Below are 25,067 nucleotides of genomic sequence, written 5' to 3'. Positions count from 1 at the left end.
GACAACATGGATGGATTTAGAGGATATTATGCTAAGTGAAATATGTCAAACAAAAAAAGACAAATACCATATGGTTTCACTTATATGTGGAATCTAAAAAGCAAAATAAATGAATAAACAAGATAGAAACAAAGTCGTAGATACAGAAAACAAAGTGATGATTGCCGGATAGGAGGAAAGTTGGGGGGCTGAATGAAAAAGGTGAAGAGATAAAGTTGTACAAATTGGAAGTTACAAAATAGTCACGGAAATGTAAAGTAATGCATAGGGAATATAGTCAATAATATTATAATAGCTACGTATGGTGCCAGATGGGTACAAGACTTATCAGGAGATCCCTTCATAAGTTATATAAATGTCTAATCACTATGCTGTACATCTGAAAGTAACATAATATTGAATATCAACTAACTGAAAAAATATTTTTTTAATTGATAAAATGAACTTCATAATTTTAAACTTTTGCTCTATGTGAATAGGATGAAAAGACAAGCTACAGACTTGGAGAAAATAAATGCAAACTGCATTATCTAAGACTAGTATCTAGAATATATAAAGAAGTCTCAAAACTCAACAGTGAAAATGCAAATAATCCAATTAGAAAATGGAAAAAGACCTGAATAGACATTTCATCAAAGTAAATGTATAGAGAATAAGCACATGAAATGATGTTCAACTTCATTAGTCATTAAATTAATGCACATTAAAATAATAACGAGATATCACTACACACCTGTCTGAATGATTAAAAGGAAAAATAGGGACAACACAAAATGCTAGCAAGGATGTGGAGGAAATGGATTACTCTCATAGAGACAGCCACTTGGAAAACGCTTTTTCATTTTCTTTAAAATAAACATGCAACTACCTAGCAATTGCACTCTTGGGCATTTACCCAGAGAAATAAAAACATATCTTCACATTTAAACATAAAGTTTATACATAAATGTTCATAGCAGCTTATCTGTATAGACAAAATCTTTATCAGTCCATACGCTCTTCATCAGGTAAACAAAATGTGGTACACACATACCATTAAAAAGCACTCAGCAATAAAAAGACTAAATCACTGACACACACAATAACTTGGATGAATCTCCAGGGAATTACTCTGGGCTAAAAAACCAGTCCCAGAAATTTTATACAATTCTATTTATATAGCATTTTGAAATTCCAAAGTTTTAGAAATAGAGGACAGGTTAGCAGTTGCCAGGGATTTGGAACAGGGACGGAGAGGCTCAAAGGTGATAAGTGGTTTAAAAGGGCAACATGAAGGATCTTTGTGATATTGGAATTATTCAATATCTTTACTATAGTAATGGATACATGAACCCACACAAGTGGTAAAATTGCATAGAACTTAATATACAAACAGAGACATACAGACACACAAATGAGTACCAGTAAAACTGGGGAAATATGAATAAAATCAGTAGACTGTATCAATGTCAATACATTCATTGTGGTATTATAATTTTGCAAAATGTTAACATTTGAAGATACTGGGGAAAGTGTGTAAGGGACCACTCTGAATTATTTCTTATAACTGCATGTTAATCCACAATTATCTCAATAAAAATGTTCTATTATGGTATGTTTGTCCTGTGGCTTTGTCTATATTCCAGTACAATACCACATATCGCCAAGAGTATACAGAATCCAGTTTAAAAACCACAAAAATAATGGCTTCTACCTCTCATTTATCGCTAAATATTTATTTTGGAAGGTGTCATTTTCAGATGTCTCACATTTCATAAAAAAATGGTCTCAAAAAGTTGTCATAAATGACAGATCTAAGATTTATACATAAAAATTAAACAATATATGAAGGTTCATTTAGTTCAATGGGTTTTTAAGCAGATACATCTTTTTCCATACAAAATCTTACATGGAAATCAAAAAAGGATAGACAAAGGAGGAACTGCTTTCATTAAAGAAGCCTGGAAGGAGCCCTGCTTCTTCTTTAAAGTGTCCCTCTCACCACGACAGCTAGCCCTTAAACACGCATCTAAGGGATCTACTGAAGACTGTTTGAAAGCCACTAATCTCTTTCACCCCTCATGACAAGGTAAGTGACTTGCTCAAGACTGTTTGGCTGGATTATTAAAAACAAAAGAAACAAACCAAAAAAGCCCTGAGTCCAGGTCTCCTGACACTCAAGTCTGCTTTCATAACTACATCACAACGTTGTCTTAAATTACAGTTAGTTTAAGGTGCAGAATGGGCACATGGATTTTTCATGAATCTGTTAGCTTCTGGGATATCTAATGTACACGTATACTATCTGTCTGTGCTTGAATAAACATCTTGGAAGAATAATTTTCTTTTTATTAACAGCACAGAAAGGCAATTTGGGGGCATTTCTGTAAAGAAGAATATAAAAACTTAAGACTCCATAGTATCAGAATACTAGAGTCCCTCCCCCTGCCCCCCGCTGGCTTTACTGAAATAGACAATTCGTTCATTGTATTTACTCTGTACAATTCAATGAGTTTTTTAAATTATAGTTGGCATACAATAATATAGTTTCAGCTGCATACCACAGTGATCACAGATCCACATAACTCGCAAAGTGATTACCCCTAATCTAGTACCCCTCTTCCCTCTTACATATTTATTACATTAACCATCTTCCCCATGCTACACTCTGCATCTCCATGTCTATTCTGCAACTAACAATTTGTACCTCTTAATCCCTTTAAATTTTTCTTTCCCCCATCTAGTAGCCTCAAAAATATTCTCTATATCAATGAGTTTATTTCCACTTTTGTTGTTGTCGTTGATTTTGTTCTTTAGATTCCACATGTATGTGAAATCATGCGATATTTGTCTTTCTCTAGCTGACCCATTTCATTCAGCACAGTATCCTCCAGGTCCATCAAGGCAATATCTTTACTGTCCCCTTCCTTTTAGTCTGTGTGTGTCTTTTAACCTGTGAGTCTCTTGTAGGCAGCATGTAGGGATCTTGTTTTATCCATTCGGCCACTCTGTCTTTTGGTTGGAGCACTTAATTCTTTTCCACTTGAGGTACTTGTTCATAGGAATGTAGTTATTACCATTCTTTATTCCTGTTTTTGATACATGTGTTTTCTTCTTAAAGAAGTTTCTCCAACATTTCCTGTAATACTGGCTTGGTGATGATAAATTCTCTTAGCTTATTTTTGTCTAGGAAGCTCTTTGTCTATCTTTCGACTCTAAATGATAGCTTTGCTGGATAAAGTATTCTTGGTTGTAGCTCCTGGGTTTTCATTACATCGAATATTTTGTATGAAGTCCTTCTGTCCTGCATAGTGTCTTTTAAGAACTCAGCTGCCAGTCTTATGGGTGCTCCCTGTAGGTAGCTGCTTTTCTCTTGCTGCTTTTAAGATTCTCTCTTTATATTTAACCTTTGGCATTTTAATTATGATGCATCTTGGTGTGGGCCTTTTTGGGTTCTTGGTTTTTGGGACTCTCTGAGCTTCCTGATTTATGTCTAGTTCCTTCATTATTTCTTCAAATAGCTTAGGTTAGGGAAGTTTTCCTTCATTATTTCTTCAAATAGCTCTTCGAGGTCTTGTTTTCCTTCAGGTACCCCCATGACAGGGATATTTTTACATTTAATAGTGTCCCACAGGCTCCTCGAATTATTATTATAGTCTTGGCTTCTTTTTTCTTGCCATTCTGATTGAGGTTTCCCATCCTCTATATCGGTCATTTCATCCTCTCCTTTATTCACTCTTGTTTATTCCATTTAATATGCTTCTCATCTCAGATAATGTGTTCTTCATTTCTGACTGGTTCCCTTTTATAATTTCCATTTCCATTTTTATGTTTTTTATCTCTTTGTTGAAGTTCTCACTGAATCCATCTGCGGTTCCCATAAGTTCATTGAGCATCTTTATAACCAGTGTTTTGAACTCTGCATCTGTTAGATTGCTCGACTCCATTATTTCTGGAACTCTGTTCTGTTCTCTCATATGGTGTCTGTTTGTCTTCCCATTTTGGCTGCCTTTCTGTGTCTATTTCTATGTACTAAGCAAAGCTCTTAAGTCTCCCGGTCTTATTAGTGCGGCTTTGTGTGGTAGGTGTCCAGTGGCACAGCCCTGAAAAGGGTTCAACTGCAGGCCTAGTTTAGCCCCACCTGTACCCCTCCAGAGCTACCTGTTAAGAATCAGCAGGGAATCCACAGATGATGTGCTTATAGATGCCTCAAGAGGCCACACCAGAAACTGCGGTCAGCTGCTACCAGTGTCTAGGCACTGCTTAGCAAGGGGCACTTGACTAGCTAAGGAAACCTTTGGATGTGACTTGGGAGGTACTGCGAGTTTGGGAAGGTAGAATTTCAGGGAATCCTCTGGACGGAGCGACCTCTGTTATCCAGTTTGATGACGTATAAGCTATGGCGGTGCTGTATCCACACACTGGGAGGTGAAGAGGGCTCAACAAAGGAACAATGGATACCGCTGGCACTTCTGCACAGAGCAAGTCTCGCCTCCAGCCCTCACTCCGACAACTCAGTGTCCTCCTCTAAGTCCCTGGTGCCCACCAAGCAGCCGACCTGCTGCTGGTGCTGAGAGAGAGTAGATCTGTCACTGCAAAAGTCTGCCTGCGAACACAGCCCCTTTAAGAGGCATCTGTAGCTGCTGGCTGCCGCTGCTATGGCCTCTGTCCTACTCAGCCACTTGAGACCGGGTAGCTTCACTTCTTGGTCCTGTCCTACCTCTTCCCATTGCAGGGTGATTTCTTATTTCTCTCCCCAGTTGTAGGGTTTGTTCGTCTAGTTCCCAGGTGACTTTCCTTGCTGTTTGCTTCTTGCTTCTGTTACAACTTTGATTTGATAGAGGGATGAACAGAGCCTCTATCACCTATGCCATTTTTTTCTCTCTCCTGAATACTAGGTTTGATCCTGATTTTTCTTAGACCTATCTCTGCTTTCGGGAGTCTGCCACTGATTAGAATCATATCTGATTTCCACCTCCTACACTATTGCAGACAAGCTAGAAAAAGGTCAGATTTAACAACAGACAAGGAAAAAATTGAGTGCAGAAGTCTGGTAAAAATAAATGAAAAAAAAAATGACACAGATAATTTTAGATAGTATCTAACACATTAGGTTAGGGAAAAGAAATGGTCTAAAAGTCAATTAAGATTTTACAAAATAAATGTAAAAGATATAAAAATCCACAAGACACAAAATATAACTATATAACTAACAGATAAAGTGATTTTCAATATCATACTATTTATTATCCTAATTCTAAGCTAAAATAAGGGCTTCTGCATTGAGCTTATAAGAACTAAAGCAGTTACCAAGCCTATCAGAAAGAGTCTTCTCTAACTTCTCCCACGACGACGTCTGGGACCCTAGAGTTGCTTGCAAATTTTCTATCTGTCGAAGCAATGGTCTTGTTGTTGATGAAACACTTTGACTCAATTCCTGGTTTCGATTCTCCGCTTCCTGGAGTCTCTGAATCATGAAATTCTTAAGTCACTAACACTGGCAGCAATAAAAACATTGGCAAACAAACTTTATGAGAGATTTCTGAAAAAAATTATTTCTCCAAAATAGAATTACTTTTTAAATTATTTTCTAATTATTCAATCCTTAAGTTATAGTTAAGTTGCACAAGAGTATCTAAATAAATGCTTCTTTACAAAGTATTTTCTAAGATAAAGATAGCCTTCAATCATCTTAAGGTGAAAAAAAAAGAGCATCATCCAAACCTCCCTATAGTTGCCTTCTCATCCAAAAATTTCTAAGTATTTATAAAAACAGATCAATCTGAGTTGCATTTTTTTCTCTTTCCCTACGCATGTTCACTGAGTGAAAATAGTGACACAAAAACTGAGCACTGATTATCTGCCCCACAGAAATCAAAGACTGATAATTAATAAACCACCTTTTACAAATGAAAAAATACTGACTACATAATAACTCTATCATAATAAAATTATTTTCTATAAAACAGAATTAAGACTTGGTTCCAACTCTAATATTATTCACCTAAGCCACAAAAATACAGCAAATGATATATATATGTAGGGTAATAATCCTCTCAATTCCATGAACATTACCCCACTGAGTCATTTCTTATTTCTAAGAAAATAAATCTTGGATATGTGTTTAGGAAAACTGTGACAGTACCTGCTGGAGTTCACTGATCTCATGGCGTAAATAATCCTCTTTTCTGGCAGCTGCTTGTTCTGCACGTTGCAGTGCCAGCCTAAGGTCCTGCACCTGCATAAGGAGAACCACTATCAAAAACAATTTCAAACATTATCTATAACTTCCTGCTAAGTACATATTTTGTGTTTTGTTTATTGTTCATATGTAATACTCTATACTATCCAGTGAGCTTTTACATATGATTATCACACATCTCTTTCATCAAACAATTCCAAAACTGTACGTATGTTAAATATGTACTCTGTTAGGCAAAAAAAAAAAAAAGGATATAAATATGTAGAAGGCACAGTCACTGCCACATAATACGAGGAGAGATAATGCATCCACAGATGTTTCCAGTACAGAATGTGATAAAAGCTATATGAACTATAAACACTCATCCTGAGAATTCACTCTATGGAAGAAGATCTCTATTAACATACAAAGATGTTCCCTACACTGTCAGCTAGATTAGCAAAAACACACAAAACATTAAATATTCTAAATATCCAACAGCAGTAATCTATTTCTGCAAATGTTGATACATGAATATACCCATTAAAAGTTATGATGTGAGACATGTAAAAATATATAATCTTAAATGATAAAACTATATAATATACAATATCAAGTATAAAAAATAGGTACATGGCAATAAAGACAAGAACACACAAAATTGACAGTACTTATAAAAGGTGATGGTTTCATAAATGGTAGTCCCATAGTCTTTCTCTCAATTTTTCTTTATTACTGTTTTAGTGTATTTTTAATTTAAAATATTAATATTTCTTCTATCCCAGTGATACAGTAGCAAAAACATAAGGGGGTAGCATGTGGTGTATGGACCACAGAGTGATTTATAATACCAAAATATTGAAAACAACTCAAATATCCATCAATAAGAACTGATCAAATAAACAATAGTATATGCATTCACACAATGAAGCATTATAACTGTAAAAAGAAATTTCTTTAAAAGCTCTATGTTCTACTACAGCGTGATAACCAAGATATTTTATTTAGTAAATAAAGTAAGCTATAAAACAGTATAAATAATAAACTTTATTTTATGTAAGAAGGATGAGGGAGATACAAATAAATATGTATATAAATGTATATATATGTTGGTGGAGGATATATAAGTAAAAGTAGAGAAAATGTATTTTTTCTCGCATTTTCAAATAGAAACACTGAAAAAAAACCAAACACTAATAAAATGGTGACTTATAGGGAAATATAAGGAATGAGGAGGGGCTAAGTTGGAAGCAAATGTCTCAATATACTTTGTTATATAGCTGTGGTATCATGTAAATGTTTTATATATTCATGCAAAATTAAATCAAAAGTGGATTGGAGTCAATAAGGAAAGAACGATCTTTTCAGCAAATGGTGCCGAGACAACTGGATATTCACATGCAAAAGGCCTAAATATGAGAACAAAGATGATAAAACTCGTAGAAGGAAACAAGTGAAAATTTCCATAACCTTTGATTAAGCAACAGCTTCTTAAACATGACACCAAAAGCAGAAGTAACAAAGAAAAAGTTGGTAAGATGGACTTCATCAAAATTAAAAAAATTTTTGTGCCTCAAAAGACACCATCAAGAAAATAGAGGCGTCTACGGCCATGCCACCCTGAACAAGCCCAATCCCGTCTGATCTTGGAAGCTAAGCAGGGTCAGGCCTGGTTAGTACTTGGATGGGAGACCAGCTAGGAAGATCAGGTACTGTAGGCGTAAAAAATGAAGAATAAGGATTGCAAGCTGACAAGGTCCTTGCAATCTGTGAGTTCAATCAAGGACTGCCTTGCCTAAAAAGAAAAACAAAAACAGAGGAACACCTATAGAATGCAAGGAAGTATTTGCAAATCCTACATCTGATAAGGGTCTCGTACAAAGAATATGTAACAAACAATAAAAATGACTGAATTTAAAAATAGGCAAAAGATGTGAATATTTGAATAAATTTCTCCAAAGATATATAATGACCAATAAGCACATAAAAAGATGCTCAACATTAGTCACTGAGGAAATGTAAATCAATACTACAATCAGATACCACTTCATACACTGAAAAAAAAAATAGATAATAACAAATACTAGCAAGAATGTAGAGAAACTGAAATCCTCATATATTGCTGGTGGAGAATGTAAAATGTTGTAGCTGCCATGGAAGTTGGTCAGTTCCTCAAAAAGTTAAATATGAGGTTACCATATGACCTGGGGTATATATCTAAGATAGTTTAAATTATATGTTTACACAAAAATTGTAAATGAATATTTATAGCAGAATTATTCAAAACAAAAAGTGTAAAAAACTCAAACATCAATCATCTGATGATTCTATAAGACAAAGCCTGACATATTTCAGGTTTTAGCCTTCATCTGAGGTCCATGGAGTTACATGGATTCTCCTGAAATTATATGCAATACTTAGTATTTATCTACTATGTGCATTTCTCCGGTAAGAGGGTCCTTAGCTCTCATAATATTCTCAGATAAATCTGAAATTCACAAAAATATTAAGCAATACTGGTACAACGTAAGCACTGTTTTAACAAGTTTACAAAAATACATAATTGATTAAGTTTGGCATAATCCAGTACTCTAAGAAACATGCCCAACAGCATTATAAAGGAAATAACACATGTACCACTACATAAGGTTTGATTCAAACTAATGGATTCTTCAATTTGTAGAAGCACAAAGATTTAAAAGACTAATTTAAATTCAGCATCCGTTGCTTACTTGAATGGCTAATGTTTCTTGCTGCTGACGGGCTTCTTCTTGGACCTTCTCTAGTGCTGCAGAAAGTTCTTCTTTAGCTTTCATTTCACGACTTAGAGCAGCTTCCTGTGCCTCACTATCCTTTGCAGCATTGGCTTTGTGGAGATCAGTAAGTTCTCTTAAAAAATTAGATGGATAAGTTTATTTAAAATAATATACAGTGAACTACATGGCCAAGGTTATGAAATTTCCATGACTTCCATGATATCCAAAATGAGGAAGAGTTCACCACATAATAAACACTGACTGCAGTGAGGACTATCCCTGCTGAATAGTTACAAGTTCATATACAGCTAAGTTTATAAGCGTTGTTAGTGATAACAGAAAAAGGGTTTTTTTCAACATTTGCTCTGTTAATTGATATTAAATGAGTTGGATATTTACTCATTTTCTTACTTGTATGCACTATCAAGAGCAGCCTGAATACTTCTGTTCTTTTCTTCAAGTTCATCTACGTCTACTTGAAGTCGGCCAAGATCCTTCTCTTGGCGTTCAACCACAGAATTCAGTTTTTTAATATTTTCTCTATGTTGTTTCTCGACCTCTTCTTTGCCATCAAGGACCTATATCATTAAACAGATTGAAGTATTTTTCAATAAATAAGGTCTTGATAAATAACTGTATTCCAAGAATCCAAGTGTTATAATAACAAAGAAAAATCTTAGCATTCATTTATTAAATTGTTGGGAAAATCCTTTCAAAATTATATACCCCAATAAATCATTTAAAATGTTTTATAAACCATAGCCAACTCTTCATATACCAAGTAATAACAATATATATGTAGAGAATGACTAATATTCACCTGTTTTAAATGTTGTAACTCTTCTTCTAGCTCTTTAACTTTTTTGTTCAGCTTTGCAATAACATTTTCATTTTCTTTGTCTTTAGCTCTTAATTTCTTAATGATGTTAGAACTATGCAGCTGCTGTTTTGAAAGTTTTTCTCCTGGCAATGGCAAAAAATATATAAATTCAAATAATAATGATTCCCTAAGAATCCAAACAGAATGTTTTATCTAACCAGTAATATAAAATGATAGAGTATTTTTAAAATCACAATACTATAACCACCAATGTTAAAGTGATTTGGACAAGAATCAATGATAAAATTACTAGGTGGAAGGATGGTGGGAAACAGGATATTTATAGTCTTAAAGAATCACTTCCACATATTACTTATTAGTTACAAAAGGGAAAATGTACTTTTACACTGGAAAAATCTGGCAGTCACCACCTTAACCAAACATTCAGTCTTGGCATCACCAATTGTGGTACAGCCTAACATTATGTATCTACTAATGGAATGGTAGGTACCCAATATCATATTTATTAGACATGTGATCTGAATCTAATCATGAAGAAAGTGACAAATTCTTGAATGTGGGGTACTCTGTGAATCAACTGGCCTGGACTCTAACAAAGTCTTCGATTTTTTGAAGAAGAGCTAACTATCCTAGATTGGTGGAAAACAAAGAAGACATACTGACCAAATGCAATGAACAAACTTTGACTGGATCTTGGGGCACAACAAATGACCAGCTATAAAGGTATTTTTAGAGATAACTGAAATAAATGATAAAATATATGCTGGAATATACTTCTGAATTAATGCTGATTTTTCTTATGTGTGATTACAATGTGCCTGTGAAGGAAAATGTACTTGCCCTTGGGAGATGCAGACTGAAGAATTTAGGAGTAGACTAAAGATTCAGTGCAATACTATCAAAATTCCAAGGGCATTTTTCACACATATGCAAAGCAAACAAACAAAATATAAATAAATAAAAACAATCCTAAAATTCATGTGGAACCACAAAAGACTTCAAATGGTAAAAGCAATCCTGAGTAAATACAAAGCCAAAGGTATCACATTTCCTAATTCCAAAACATATTACAAAGCTATAGCCATCAAAATCATATGGTACTGGTATAAAAAGAGATATAGACCAATGGAAAAAAATAAAGAGTTTTGAAATAGATCCACACATTTACAGTCAACGGATCTTCAACAAAGATGCCAAGAACATACAATGGGGAAAAGATAATCTCATTAATAAATAGTACTGGGAAAACTGGATTTCCATATGCAGAAGAGTAAAACTGGATCTCATCATGCACCAAATATAAAAATCATCTGAAACTAGATTAAAGACTTAAATGTTAAGACCTGAAACTTTAAAACTACTAAAATACAGGGGAAAATCTTTTTGACATTGGTCTTGGAGATGATTTTTTGGATATGATCCCAAAAGCATAGGCTACAAAAGTAAAAATAGACAAGTTTAATTACATCAAACTAAAAAACTACTGCACAGCAAAGAAAACAAGAGACAATCTACAGAATTTGCAAGCCATACATCTGATAAGGGATTAATATCCAAAATACATAAAGAACTCATATAACTCAATAGCAAAAAAGTAAATAAATAAGCCAGTTAAAAAATGGGCAAAAGTCACGGTCATTTCTGAAAGGAAGACAAATGGCCAACAGGCATATGAAAAAGTGATGGCATCACTAATCATCAGGAAAATGCAAATCAAAACTACAATGAAATATCCCCTTACAGTTGGTAGGATAGCTATTATCAAAAAGGTAAAAGATAAGTATTGGCAAGGATGTGGAGAAGTGCGAACTCTTTTATACTATTATAAAAAATCATGTTGTACACCTTAAATATATAGTTTTTATTTATTGATTATACCTCAATAAAGCTGAAAAGAAAGATTTTAAGAGTGGAATTTATGACGTCTGTCACTTACTTTCAAAAGGTCTGGCAAAAGAGTAGTACATGTGTGTACTGAAAGATATGGTGGAGGTGTAGCTAGATGTTAACAGTTGATGAATCAAGGTAATAAATCAATCAATTATTTACTATGATGTGCTTTTGGCTTTGAGTCTTAGCTTTTCAGCTGTGAATTTAAAAATACTTCTGGGGAATATGGAAGCCCTACGCAAACACTTCCATATAAAATCAACATTTTCTCTAAAATGAAGTTCATTAAGCAAAAGAAAACATCAGCCCACCCTGACTAAATTCCAAAATAGTAACAGTTGATATTAATACTTTAAATAACTTTTTAAAAAATAGTAAAACCATGCACTTAGCCCTCCCTTAATATTATACACAAGGCAGTTACTGACTTCAAGACATCTTGAGATAAAAATTGTTTTATCAATTTTTCCTTCATTCTTCTATTTTAGTGTTTAGACTGTTTTGTAATTATCTTTGTACTCATATTTCCCTCTCATTAAATTGTTAGCTCCTGAGGGGCGGAAAAAAAATTGGCATAGATGACAAAGGTTCTGTTCATCTCTCTGGAGACCAAATCAAAGTTGTGACAGAAACAAGGAGCAAATAGCAAGGAAAAATTGCCTGGAATCTAGGTGAACAAGCCATACAATTAGGGAGAAACCTTAGAAATCACCCTACAATGGCAGAAGGTAGGATGGGGTGAGGACGTGAGGATGCCTGGTCCTAAGCGGTTGAATGGGACAGAGGCTGCGCAGTGGTAGCAGCAGACGCCTCTTAAAGGGGCCGCATCCACAAGCGGACTTTCAAGGTGATAGACCTGCTCGCTCTAAGCACCAGTGTCAGTTCGGCTGCGCAGTGGGCACTAAGAACTTATAGGACACTCAGGTGTCGAAGTGAGCGCTGAGGCGAGATTCACTCTGTACAGAAGTGACGGCAGTATCCACTGTTCCTCTGTTGAGCCCTCCGCTCTCCCAGTGCACAGACTCACTGCTGCTACAGAGGTTGCTCCACCCAGAGGATTCCCTGAAACTCCGCCTCCCCCAACTTGCTGCCCACCCAAGCCACATCCAGGTATGTCCTTGGGGAATCAAGTGCTCTTTGCTGAGCAGCTCCAAGACTCACACACTGGTGGCAGCTGACCACAGTTTCTGGTGTGGCCTTTTGAGGCAACTATAACCATAGCATCTGTGGATTTCCTGCTGAATCTTAACAGGTGGCCTTGAAGGGGTACAGGTGGGGCTAAATTTGGGCCTGTGGTTGAACCCTTTTCAGGGCTGTGCCACTGGACACCTACCACACAAAGCCGCACTAATAAGACCGGGAGACTTAAGAGCTTTGCTTAGTACATAGAAATAGACACAGAAAGGCAGCCAAAATGGGAAGACAAACAGACACCATATGAGAGAACAGAACAGAGTTCCAGAAATAATGGAGTCGAGCAATCTAACAGATGCAGAGTTCAAAACACTGGTTATAAAGATGCTCAATGAACTTATGGGAACCGCAGATGGATTCAGTGAGAACTTCAACAAAGAGATAAAAAACATAAAAATGGAAATGGAAATTATAAAAGGGAACCAGTCAGAAATGAAGAACACATTATCTGAGATGAGAAGCATATTAAATGGAATAAACAAGAGTGAATAAAGGAGAGGATGAAATGACCGATATAGAGGATGGGAAACCTCTATCAGAATGGCAAGAAAAAAGAAGCCAAGACTATAATAATAATTCGAGGAGCCTGTGGGACACTATTAAATGTAAAAATATCCCTGTCATGGGGGTACCTGAAGGAAAACAAGACCTCGAAGAGCTATTTGAAGAAATAATGAAGGAAAACTTCCCTAACCTAAGCTATTTGAAGAAATAATGAAGGAACTAGACATAAATCAGGAAGCTCAGAGAGTCCCAAAAACCAAGAACCCAAAAAGGCCCACACCAAGATGCATCATAATTAAAATGCCAAAGGTTAAATATAAAGAGAGAATCTTAAAAGCAGCAAGAGAAAAGCAGCTACCTACAGGGAGCACCCATAAGACTGGCAGCTGAGTTCTTAAAAGACACTATGCAGGACAGAAGGACTTCATACAAAATATTCGATGTAATGAAAACCCAGGAGCTACAACCAAGAATACTTTATCCAGCAAAGCTATCATTTAGAGTCGAAAGATAGACAAAGAGCTTCCTAGACAAAAATAAGCTAAGAGAATTTATCATCACCAAGCCAGTATTACAGGAAATGTTGGAGAAACTTCTTTAAGAAGAAAACACATGTATCAAAAACAGGAATAAAGAATGGTAATAACTACATTCCTATGAACAAGTACCTCAAGTGGAAAAGAATTAAGTGCTCCAACCAAAAGACAGAGTGGCCGAATGGATAAAACAAGATCCCTACATGCTGCCTACAAGAGACTCACAGGTTAAAAGACACACACAGACTAAAAGGAAGGGGACAGTAAAGATATTGCCTTGATGGACCTGGAGGATACTGTGCTGAATGAAATGGGTCAGCTAGAGAAAGACAAATATCGCATGATTTCACATACATGTGGAATCTAAAGAACAAAATCAACGACAACAACAAAAGTGGAAATAAACTCGTAGATACAGAGACTACTTAAAGGGACACTAGATGGGAAGAGGGATGAGGTGGACAAAAACAAGGTAAAGGAATTAAGAGGTACAAATGGATAGTTGTGGAACAGACATGGAGACGTAGCGTGGGGAAGGTGGTTAACAATGTTGTAATAAATATGTAAGGGGGAAGGGGGTACTAGTTTTAGTGGGGTGATTACTTTGCACGTTATGTGGATCTCTGATCACTATGCTATACAACTGAAACTGGTATATTATTGTATGCCAACTATAACTGAAAAAAAGATCTCACTGAAGTGTACACAAGCAATTAATTTTCTATTATACTTCAATAAAGACAGGGGGAAAAAACCCTGAAAGCTCCTGAAGGACATGGAGTGTGTTGTATTTATTACTGTATCGAATACAATATTTGATATACTAACTGTGAAGTATTAGCTTAATAAATGAAAAAGAAAAATTGGGTAAAACTAATTTTTAAATATAAAGTGATTGTTTCCAATTGTTCTCAAATACTTACTTTGGAAATTCATTTAATGTTCAATGACTTAAGCACAGAAATTTTCAACTCACTATTATTTATAATATTAACATTTTAGAAACAAATGTACAACACAGGAAAACAGTAAGATAAATTATGGTATATCCATATAATGGACTTTAATATAGCCATAAATAATGGTATCAAAGTATTTAATGGCATAGGGAAATGTAAAAAGGAGATTGCAAATTAGATATATGATCTTAATTATGTTTAAAATGTGTTAAAATGCATTATAAAGGGACAAAAAGAAATTAATAGTTTCTTATAAAATTGGATTATGGTTTATTTTTTCTCTCTTCATATACTTCCTATAACTTCAAAACTTACTGCAAGTAGCAAGTATTGTTCTTTTAACTAGAAAAACTTTAAGAAATGAAAAATCAAAATTCACTTAAACTCCTTTTCCAAAACTCTCTTCTTTCATGTATTACATAAACTAATTTTAGTGTCTATTTGTAAGAATTTAAGTCATGAAGAATCTTTAATTTCTATAACTCTAATTATAAACCTTTCCATAGAAAAGTGCTTAATAACTAAAAAATTAAAACATGGATATAATGAAAAATTCACTATCAAATGCCAGACGAATACAAAATACCATAGAGTACCCAAACTAGAGACTCAGACACTATAAAAACTCCAGAATTATAACCTTCAAATATCTTGGTTTAAATGACAAGCTCTAAAACCTGTTACAAGCTTTCCTCAGGAAGCATAAACTTCTATTTTTCAGGGAGTTATTTTACCTCCCTAGAAACAATGTTACAGATATATATCTCTGCCTCTATAAATCTTGCTCCCCATTTTTCCATACACTGTCACATACCACTTCTGAAATTTAAGTCCAAACCTTCCTTGCTCCAATATTTTTTTTATTAGGAAGCTACAGCCAGTTATGTTGCAAGTATTTTTCCTGTTTATACAATATTTTTCATAATCAATTAAATACGCACCTTCTTCCATTAACCCTTGGATCTGCTCATCTTTCTCTTTCAGTAGGTCTGCAGTTTCACTGCTATTTAATCTAGTCGCAAGTTCTTCTTTTATACTTTTGATTTCCTAATTTTTAAAAAATGTAAATACCATAAAGAATTACTTTTCATTGAAAAAATTTTTTTCAATTTTTTTTCCATATTCAAAAAAGTCATCAATAATCATATTGTTGATAAGAATCCATAAATTTTGTCCTGTTAAGCCAGATTTATTACCTTGGTTAATTAAGACTAAGGAAATAGCTTTGAAAATGTTATAGAAAACCTGAATTCAGACATAAACAGGTTTTAATATGGAAATGTAAATGAGAATAAGTTACATTTCAATACCCTTCTTGAATATCTCTACATACATTTTCTACAAACATTATATTTGGAACATTTCAAAGAGTACACGTCCCATCTTTCACTGTATGTCTTTTCCTCATTAAAATTCACTGCACTTACAAGTGTGTTGTGAAATGGCAGAAAAAACAATTATATAAAGTTTGATCTACTTTAATAAAGCAGAGATTCAGCAGAAACATGTCAAGGAGGTAGTTTACCTTTTAAAACTAATGGAAAAGTATGTGAAGAGTTCTGAGTTAAAATCTGGTTTTAAGAAATGCTCTGAAACTAAACAGGTAAAAAAACTAACATTAGGTATTTAAATCATACTTTAATCCTCACAACATTCCTATGAGGAAGGCACTTGTATCATTCAACTATGTAAATAAGAAAACTAATACTCAGAAAAACTGAGTAAACTTTGAAGGTCAGAGAGCTATTAAAGTGGAGAATTATGACTTGAAACCAGGTCTGTGAATCCCAATGCCCATCCTCTAACCACCCACAACATTGCTATCCACTTTCCAACTATCAAAATTTGATTCAAATATCAAGGTCCAGTAAGACCATCATATCTTCCACAAAACCGTCCTCATTTCCCTGGTCAGAATTCATCCTCTGTGATACCATTCCAAACTGCTCATTCATTTCTATCTATAACTTATTATAGATAAGTACTATATAGTTGCACTATATAGTACATTATAGTTGACAACTAGTACCATATAGTTGACATTGTCTTCTACCACTAGAAAAGCAAATTCATCACTTAAGGTAATTACTAAACTTGGTTGGTTACCAATTTCTGAAATAGCCAACTATTCCAAATTATAAGAATTAGAACAATGGTTCCTAACCAGGAGTAATTTTGCTCCCAAGGAGACATTTAGCAACATCTGGCAACATTTTCAATTAGCACAAGTGATATGTGTGCCGGGCAGGGGGGGCTGGTGATTGGGGTAGAAAATGGGGAAGGGAGGGTGATACTATCATCTTTAGGAAGGGGCCTGGGCTAATAAATACCCTACCATGTACAGGACAGTCCCATACAACATAAAATTATCCAACTCAAAATGTCAATAGTGCTGAGGTTAAGAAATTCTACATTAGAATAAATCAATATTATGCCTCTAAGAGTCACTAACAATTAGAAATTATTTTAAAATTATTTTGACTTGAAGCAGCATATGTAATATGTTTGAAGTGGTAGGAAAATAATAAATGAGAGTAAAGATAAATTTTATTTATATAGTGCCATTTAGATTTAAGTGTTATTTATTTTGATAGGATTATCATTTACAAAAATTATTTTAGGGATCCCTGCTATGTATCTTGCAAGAACTTATACATAAGTTATATAGACAAGTACTTCCTTAATATTTTTTAAAGTATCAAAATTGAAGGCACATCTCAAAAAAAATCTATGTCTCTATGATTTAATATTATTTTAAACTTCCATTACCTTTTTAGCAGCATCTCTCTCTTTGCAGGCTAGCTGAACTTTCTTTTCCGCTTCTGCAATTCTTTGAGTAAACTCATCTTTCAAGGAAGAAATGCTGCTGCTTTCTTCTTTCACTCTGAACATTTCACTAAATTTAAAATAACACCGAAACTGAGGACACTTATTTATATATTCCAAAGGTAACAAGATGAGTTCAGTTTGCAAAATGAAAATATCATTGTCTTCAACACACACCTTACTAAAATAGATTGATTTTAGGTCTGTTAACTTTTTAAAGAAAAATCACCTGTTTATAACACTTCAAAGAAAACCTATTCATAACTGAAAATGTCACAATATTTGATATGTAAAAATAAAAAAAAGGAAATTAAATTTTTCATTTTTGAATCTTGTGTCACAGTTTACCAATCACCTCTTAAGGTAAACCAATACTCATTTTTTTAATACCACAGTTTTCTTTAAAGACATGTTTTACATCTCTAATACTAAAAGATTATAAATAATAAGGGAAAAGAGATTTTTTGTTTTTTTGGAAAACACCTATCTTCAATGCCAAAGATAATATGGTAAAGAAAATGTGAGGAGAAAAGAAATCTCTAAAGTTAGAACTGAAATGCTATTCAAATTTCAATAATTATAAACAAGTTAAATTATAAACCATTTTAATTTAAAAAAAATTTAAATAATAACCAAGTATATGGGCTTTATAAGATGTGTAAAATTATTCACATTTGTAAAATACTTACTCTTTCAGATTATCATAAGCTTCTTCTAGAAGCGCTTTTTCTTTACTAAGAGATAATAACTGAGCTTCCCTTTTATCGAGTTTCTCATTCAGAAATTCAAGTCTCTGGATAAGGAGAATACACAAAAGTCAAACATTTAACTTTAAAAAACCATTTCTATATGCAGATGATGGGTTAAAAACATAACCTAATCACTATAATAAAAAAAAACAGTATTAGCTCATAAAAAGAATTAAAAATAATAATGGGAACATAATAAACACAGTACAAGAACTCATAATATAGCTGGTAGGAGGACAACCACATAGCAGGTGGGAGTATTAATTAGTAAACTGCTTTGGAAAACAATCAGGCAATATCTAGTTGAAGATCTACATACCCTTTGATGTAGAAAATTCTACTTTTAGGTATGCCTTAGAAAACTCTTGCATATATACAGGAACATTTAGAGCTATTTCTAACAGCAAAAACTTGAGAACAGTGTGCATGTCCCACCAAAAGAGGAAGAGAGATAGATGTAATCAAAAAAGATAAAAGGGCTTCAAAGCCTCTAACAATGTTCTAGGTATCCTAGCTGGGTAGTGGATATACAAACAAGTGTTTTTCTATATTATTCTTTAACCCAAAAATGTAACATATAATTTTTTTATGATACATTGCATTTAAAAATAAAAGTAATTTTAGAAAAACTATAGGCATGCAATTTTAAAATCTCTAAAAAATATCTGTGTTAAGTAAACAAAAAGGAATGGTTAGAATATTTTATTCCTTAGGTCCTGCTGAAGCAGTGATAAACATGCATGAAGGGAGAGGAATGTGCCTTTTGCACTAAAAAAAAAAATTCTTACCTGATTTAGGTCTAGTTTAGAAATCATTTACCTTATGAAAATAGTTCAAAAATATCTTACTGATAATAAATAGTATTGGTTTCTAGAAATTCAAACTGCTAGGTGAAGCTACAGCATGGCATTTTGTTTGTGAATAATATTAAACCAAGGTAAGAAAATCTTTTTTTTCTTTAACATTAAGTAATTCAATACAGGCACTTACAGGATATTTCTTCAAGACATCCTATATCTCAGAGTTTATTAAAGATGCCAAATTCAATTCAATTTCTATATCAAAAAATCATAGGGAAAACCAAAACTGTGACTTAATGTTAGTTAAAAAATTTACACCACTTTCCTTTTATACGTATTAGGTAGAAGCAATTTGTCATTCCTAAGCAATGCCTTTGTTCACTGAACATTTCCCTTTCTGAAGATAGCTATCAAAAGAAAATATCAAAAATAATATAAAAGAGAAAAGGAAATGGGAACAAAACATCAAGAAAAACATTAGTAATTAATCTAAAAACTAAATTTTTCATTTAAGATTTGCTACAAGTAACATGAACATGCAAAAAATGTTTTGATATAAGAAACCCATAAAATATTTGTTTTAGCTTCAAAGAAGTTGAAGATATTTGTTAATATACGAAGACAGTCTTTCGCAAACTGACGAATTAATGAGCATAGTATAACAGAATTATAAGATGCTAAGGATTCAACAGCAAAAGCATAAGATGAAAGCTTTTTTAGGTTTAGTTATATTGAAATATCAACTTATGTTACTACAATAGTTGCCTTGGAGAAATTTCAAATAATTTATTATGAATAACTCTTAAATTTTAAAGTCCTTAATGCCACATTTAAATGGCAAAATACCTATTTTTTAATCAGTATAAATCATGATGCATCACTAAATATTAAAAACACATGATTTAATCTCTGAAAGCATATCCAAAATCCCCTTCGAATTTCTAGTTACCTTGCAAACATCTTCCTTCCCAAAAAGTGCTTCTGGCTGACTTTCAGTAGCTTTGCACTGCTCAGTCACCTTTTCTAAGACAGTATGTCCTTCATTTATTGGTGTAGAAGGAAACAAGATATCAGGCTGTTCACAATTAACAGGAGTTGCACTTCGTCCACTTTCTTCCATTTCTGTTTCTTCAGTGGGTATTATTAATGTTTCATTTACTTCTTGCTCAGATTTTCCTTCAACAGATTCAACTATTTTAGTCTTTGGAGTTGAAACTATAATAGGTACTAAAGCATATCCCTTGCTTGACAATTCATCATCTGAATTGATTTCACTTACACTTCGGCTATCTAATGACTGTACACTAAACGAGTCTATTCTTTCAAAAGCATCAGAAGAACAGCAACTTTCAGTGAGTTTTTGGAAATCGTCTAAACGATTATATTCAGGACAAGCAGATGCTGAGAGAAGCTGAAAAGATGTCTGCATTAAGTGAAGACTTGATTTTGAATCTGTATTCTCTTGTCTCGAACTTGCTGAGCTCTCACTTATTACACTTTCATGATCTAAAACTTCAATATCACTGGTGGTAGAAGTACCTGATGAGAAGGTACTAACAGGAGGAGAAGGTGTATTGCTCTGTCTGTCTTCATGTTTTTGTTCCTTAGGTTCAGAAGCCACATCCTTTGTTTCTGCTGTAGGAGACTGTGTAGACATATTAGATACATTTTCTCCAGTTGTTTTCACATTAATTACACTCTCAGATACTTTCAAACTTATGGTTGGCATCTTTATATCAGATTCTTTATTAACAGTTTCTTCATGTTTGCCTTCAGTTTTAGATGACAGAGTATCTACTGCCAGAGTTTCCCCAGATGATACACAAAGAGAAGGGTCTTTTACTTGTGACTCAGTTGTTTCTGTTCTTCTTGACTGTCCTGTGTGCAAGGATCCCTGTAAGGTGTTTTTCACTTCTTCTTCTAGTCTCTGTGATTTAGCTGGTGGTTTTGATACCACTGGGCTCTTCTGAATGGTCTGTACATCCGTTGGAGAGAGAAAGGCACTGAAGAAAGTTTCAGATTCATCTACCACAGTTCTCTGAACTGGCTTTGTAATTGCTTTAGGAGAGGTTACTGGTTGACTCTGAGGTTCGGTCTTTGATTTTAACCCCCAGGTTGAAGTATCCCATCCTCCACTGACAGGGGGACTTACTTCTTCGACCAAAAAAATAAATAAATAAATAAATAAATTTAAAAAGGATATCTATTATATTATAATATAAATTAATATTATAATTTATATAAGTCAATATAAATGTTTTTTTTTTTAAATCTATAGAATTCAACCTATAATTTGCACCTCTTAAACTCCTTACTTACCACATAATTAATTAGTTCATGGGTTAATTTTGGGCCTTCAAGAGAGGAAGTAGTGTGGAACTGTCCAAGAGGAACTAGGAACAAAGATAAAAGACTTCTGGCCTACCAGAAGCAAGTATGTTATTCCCTCCCACAACAAATTAAGAAAGTAATGGTATCTTATAAAACCCATGCTAAGTCCAAGATATATATGATGCATTTCACAACAGACAGTATCTTCACTTACAGGTCATGTGCAGTCATGGCAAATTGTTGCTACCTTCTGAACAGAGAGTTCCATCTTAATTTTATTCTCGTAACGTCAATAAAAAATATATAGTTGAGTGCTAGACAAGAGGGCAACAATCAAAAACTGAACCTAAAATACTTCTAACAAATGTTCTTTTCCAAAGATCAAAGTAAACTGATGAGAACAGTAACTTCTTAAGGACAAATTCATTTTCATCCACTTAATGACAAGCTCATTCTCCAAGTCCCACTCTCCAAACTCACATTTTATGAGAAAGTTTTATTCTCTTCCAAAATTCCAAGTTATGTCAGCAATTAGGTCATATGAATTTCAGAAATGGGCATTTTTATTAGAATTATTGCTTTTAGAAATAATGGCAGTTTACACTAGGATTTTTAAAAATACTAAGGAGAAAATAACTTTGGGTAGGAAAAAAAATTATCAGTCATAGAAATATACACTATTAAAAAACCTAATGATAAAAAATGGCATAGTCTCTAAAATATTTAAAGCATTTTTTAAAAATTCTGCCTTTTCTAAATTCAAAAGTGGCTGAGCAGAATTATCATAAGTTATGCAAAATTAGAAGCTGGTGAGGAGAGCACAAGTACCTAAAAGCTCCTAAGAGTCTATCCTTTAAAATGATTTTGGAGGTATGTAGAAAACTTCAGTTTAGAGGGGCATAGTTTATATCCATTTGTTTAGTATATGAAAACAATTTTAAGAAATGTAGAAAACCAAAATTAAAGACGAAAATGAACAAGAAAGATTAAGTTGGCTAATTAGTTTAATTTATTGAGTCATCTTAAGGAACTACATGTCAAATGTTGACTCTTAGAGATATGTTTTCTATGAATCCTAGCATTATCTGATATCCACATAAATTACTTCATACTGAAGACTGATAATCTTGTAATGATGGCAATGTAAAACATAGACGATCAACAAACATTTATGGCATTTCATTAAAATTTAAGTCTATTCTGGATAACCTATTTTAAAAAATGAATTATATAGGACAATTCAAGCCCCAGGTTTCATAAAATAAGTATCCTTATATTTAAAACTTATATTGTCTCCTCTAAAGTTCAATAATTCAAATGTGGGGTATGTATGTCAAAGGAAGTTGAGCTACTCCAACAAGGTAAAAATCTTGTAAAAATAAGAGCATGACATATACACACATAGGCCAAAATGTCTTAAAGTGAGATACCTCAAATTTAGGTACTGACTTTTTTCAACGATGTAAAATTAAAATTAAAACCCAAAAAGGAGTAGTCAAGAATAACTTACTCTTTTTCACAGAGGTCACACGCACCCCAAATCTGCAAATCTTTACCCCACACACCAATATGCTAAACTGTTCCTTAGATTTAGAGCCAAAAGCAATGGAAGATTGCTGAAAGATTAAGCTCACCTGTTTGGAAATAAACTGTGATGCAAGCCCAAAATCTTGGGCCACAGTGTCCACGGGTAGTATTTGCAGCATATTCTGCCCCTTGCCCGCTGAGTGGCCTGTAAGTTACTTACCCTTTCTGGGCCTCGTTTCTGTTAAACACGGATAAGAGACCCTAACTCGAGGAGCTGCTTTGCAAATGAGAAAGCCATACAAAGCACATTACGCGCTACTAAGCACAAAATGCTCCCTTAATGTTAGCGACTGTTCCTCCTGTCCCTGATGTACTTCGGTTCTTGGCTCCAGGTCCCAAGAGTGCAGCGATTCCAGAGGGTTGTGAATGGAGCTCCGTCCAGGGAGCGCGTGGGGACAAGACCATCAAATAAAGTCCCTTTCATCTGAGGCCCGCAAAACCTGCACCCAGGGCCACAGGCAACGAGGAACATGGGGACAGATTTTCCCTCGGCAAAAGAGCGAAGACAAGTTGGAAACAAAATAAACCTGTGAGGATGCCCCGGGGAGAAATGACTTCCTCAGAACTCTCTCGTGAGGAAGGATCCCTGTATACACCCCTTCACCTGTTTGTTTACCTCAGAAGAGAAGCCTGCAGGAGCCTAAGGCTGCTCCTCTCCTTACCCGGCTCGCCGTAAGGAATGGTCTCCGCCCAGGCGCTCGGCTCCTCTTCCTGGATGTCTAGGACTCTGTCGATGGACTTCTGGGCCTGAGACAAGGCCTGCTTAGCGAAGCTGGAGAGCTGGGAGGCGTTGAACCAACTCATCTTCCCTCCTCAGCCGACAGTGGTGGCGGCAGCACCAAGCGGGAAGGTCGAGGGTCAGGCTGACTGGCGCAGGCCTGGGGAGGGGTACAGCCTCGCTCCCTTCTCCACTCGACGGCTTCTGTTAGCGGGTACCCATGACCCGAAGTCTCCCCCGAAGCCGGGAGGTTACCCTCGCCCTTCCCACAAGAGACGAAGAACTGGACTGCGCATGCGCCGGCTTCTTCCACGTACACACCAACCAAATCCCGGAGCCCCGAGTTCCGTCGATAGACGGAAAAACAAGACGAACGTTGACGTCACATCCGGGAGCCAAGTTGCCATTAGTTACCGAGGAACGCGGAACAGTTTCTATCCACAGGTCTTCTCAGCCACCCGAAAACTGCAGTTATGAGCAGAGGCTGATTCCTTTGCGAGGAACAAACGAGTTTTCATGTGGGTTCCTTCCTAGAAAATAGCTCACGTACTAAGAGCTAGTGTCTTGCGAGCCATAGGGAAATTTGGGACTCGCATTTCTCTTACTTAGCACTTTACCTCAAATATTTAATCATTTCTATGTTAACTTGGCCTTAAGGAGGAATCTTGAGTTCCAGTTTGCCTAAAAATACTAGACATTGTATAAAAGACCTGCTCCAGCCTGATGGAAGTAAAAAGCCATCTTCCACAGTGAGTTGCAAGCTAGAATATGGGTAAAGAAGGCACGATCTTTCCCTCCCTTACAAGTCCACTCTAGGCCCCAGCCAAAACAAACCTGGGAAGCACTAATAAGCCTATTACTCAATTAATGTGTATTGTGCATATTATTTAAAATACAACTTTTGCTGTGTGTACTCCTCAAACATTTAGCTATATGAAGAAATCTAATTGGTGGTCTTCCTAATCTAGTCAGTACCTGTTTGCTTTGGCCCCTATAATGTTAAAAATAAAATTCTACCAAATTTAAAAGGCTGTATTTCATATAAAAATCCAATTTCTAGCTGATTTTGAAAAATATGAATAACATGGAAGAGTCAACAGAAGTGGTTGCCCTTTTAACAAATACTTTTCATTCCAGTTTGTCACAGATCTTACTACATTCTCTTATTACACCCTTCCTGCTGTGGTTATTTACCTAACCCGTCTGTCCCTTATAT

The 25,067-nt window shown here is 34.8% G+C and overlaps 1 protein-coding gene and 1 pseudogene across 4 annotated transcripts in view; one reads left to right on the top strand and one right to left on the bottom strand.

The window, feature by feature from the left end:
- Nucleotides 1-24,162, bottom strand: part of TMF1 (TATA element modulatory factor 1) — a 31,949-nt gene extending 7,787 nt beyond the window's left edge. The window contains exons 1-11 of one of the 4 annotated variants that reach the window (XM_039851718.1): nucleotides 23,796-24,162; nucleotides 21,535-21,608; nucleotides 20,165-21,376; nucleotides 18,356-18,459; nucleotides 17,610-17,736; nucleotides 15,782-15,887; nucleotides 9,737-9,879; nucleotides 9,328-9,494; nucleotides 8,893-9,049; nucleotides 6,125-6,217; nucleotides 5,290-5,446 (exon numbers count right to left, since the gene is read on the bottom strand). In XM_039851718.1, the coding sequence (XP_039707652.1) occupies nucleotides 5,290-5,446; nucleotides 6,125-6,217; nucleotides 8,893-9,049; nucleotides 9,328-9,494; nucleotides 9,737-9,879; nucleotides 15,782-15,887; nucleotides 17,610-17,736; nucleotides 18,356-18,459; nucleotides 20,165-21,376; nucleotides 21,535-21,608; nucleotides 23,796-23,937 (2,482 nt within the window). In that variant the 5' untranslated portion in view covers nucleotides 23,938-24,162. Of the gene's footprint in view, nucleotides 1-5,289; nucleotides 5,447-6,124; nucleotides 6,218-8,892; nucleotides 9,050-9,327; nucleotides 9,495-9,736; nucleotides 9,880-15,781; nucleotides 15,888-17,609; nucleotides 17,737-18,355; nucleotides 18,460-20,164; nucleotides 21,377-21,534; nucleotides 21,609-21,760; nucleotides 21,861-23,795 lie in introns of those variants that run through there. The other 3 variants (XM_039851721.1, XM_039851719.1, XM_039851720.1) reach the window with 3 other exon arrangements.
- Nucleotides 7,763-7,881, top strand: LOC120593811 (uncharacterized; annotated as a pseudogene).
- Nucleotides 24,163-25,067: the final 905 nt, after the last annotated feature.

The sequence above is a fragment of the Pteropus medius genome, unplaced genomic scaffold (assembly GCF_902729225.1).
Source record: "Pteropus medius unplaced genomic scaffold, Ma_sr-lr_union100, whole genome shotgun sequence".
Classification (NCBI taxonomy): Eukaryota; Metazoa; Chordata; class Mammalia; order Chiroptera; family Pteropodidae; genus Pteropus; species Pteropus medius.
Note: the sequence above shows the minus strand (reverse complement) of the source record. Positions and strands in the feature narration are given on the sequence as shown.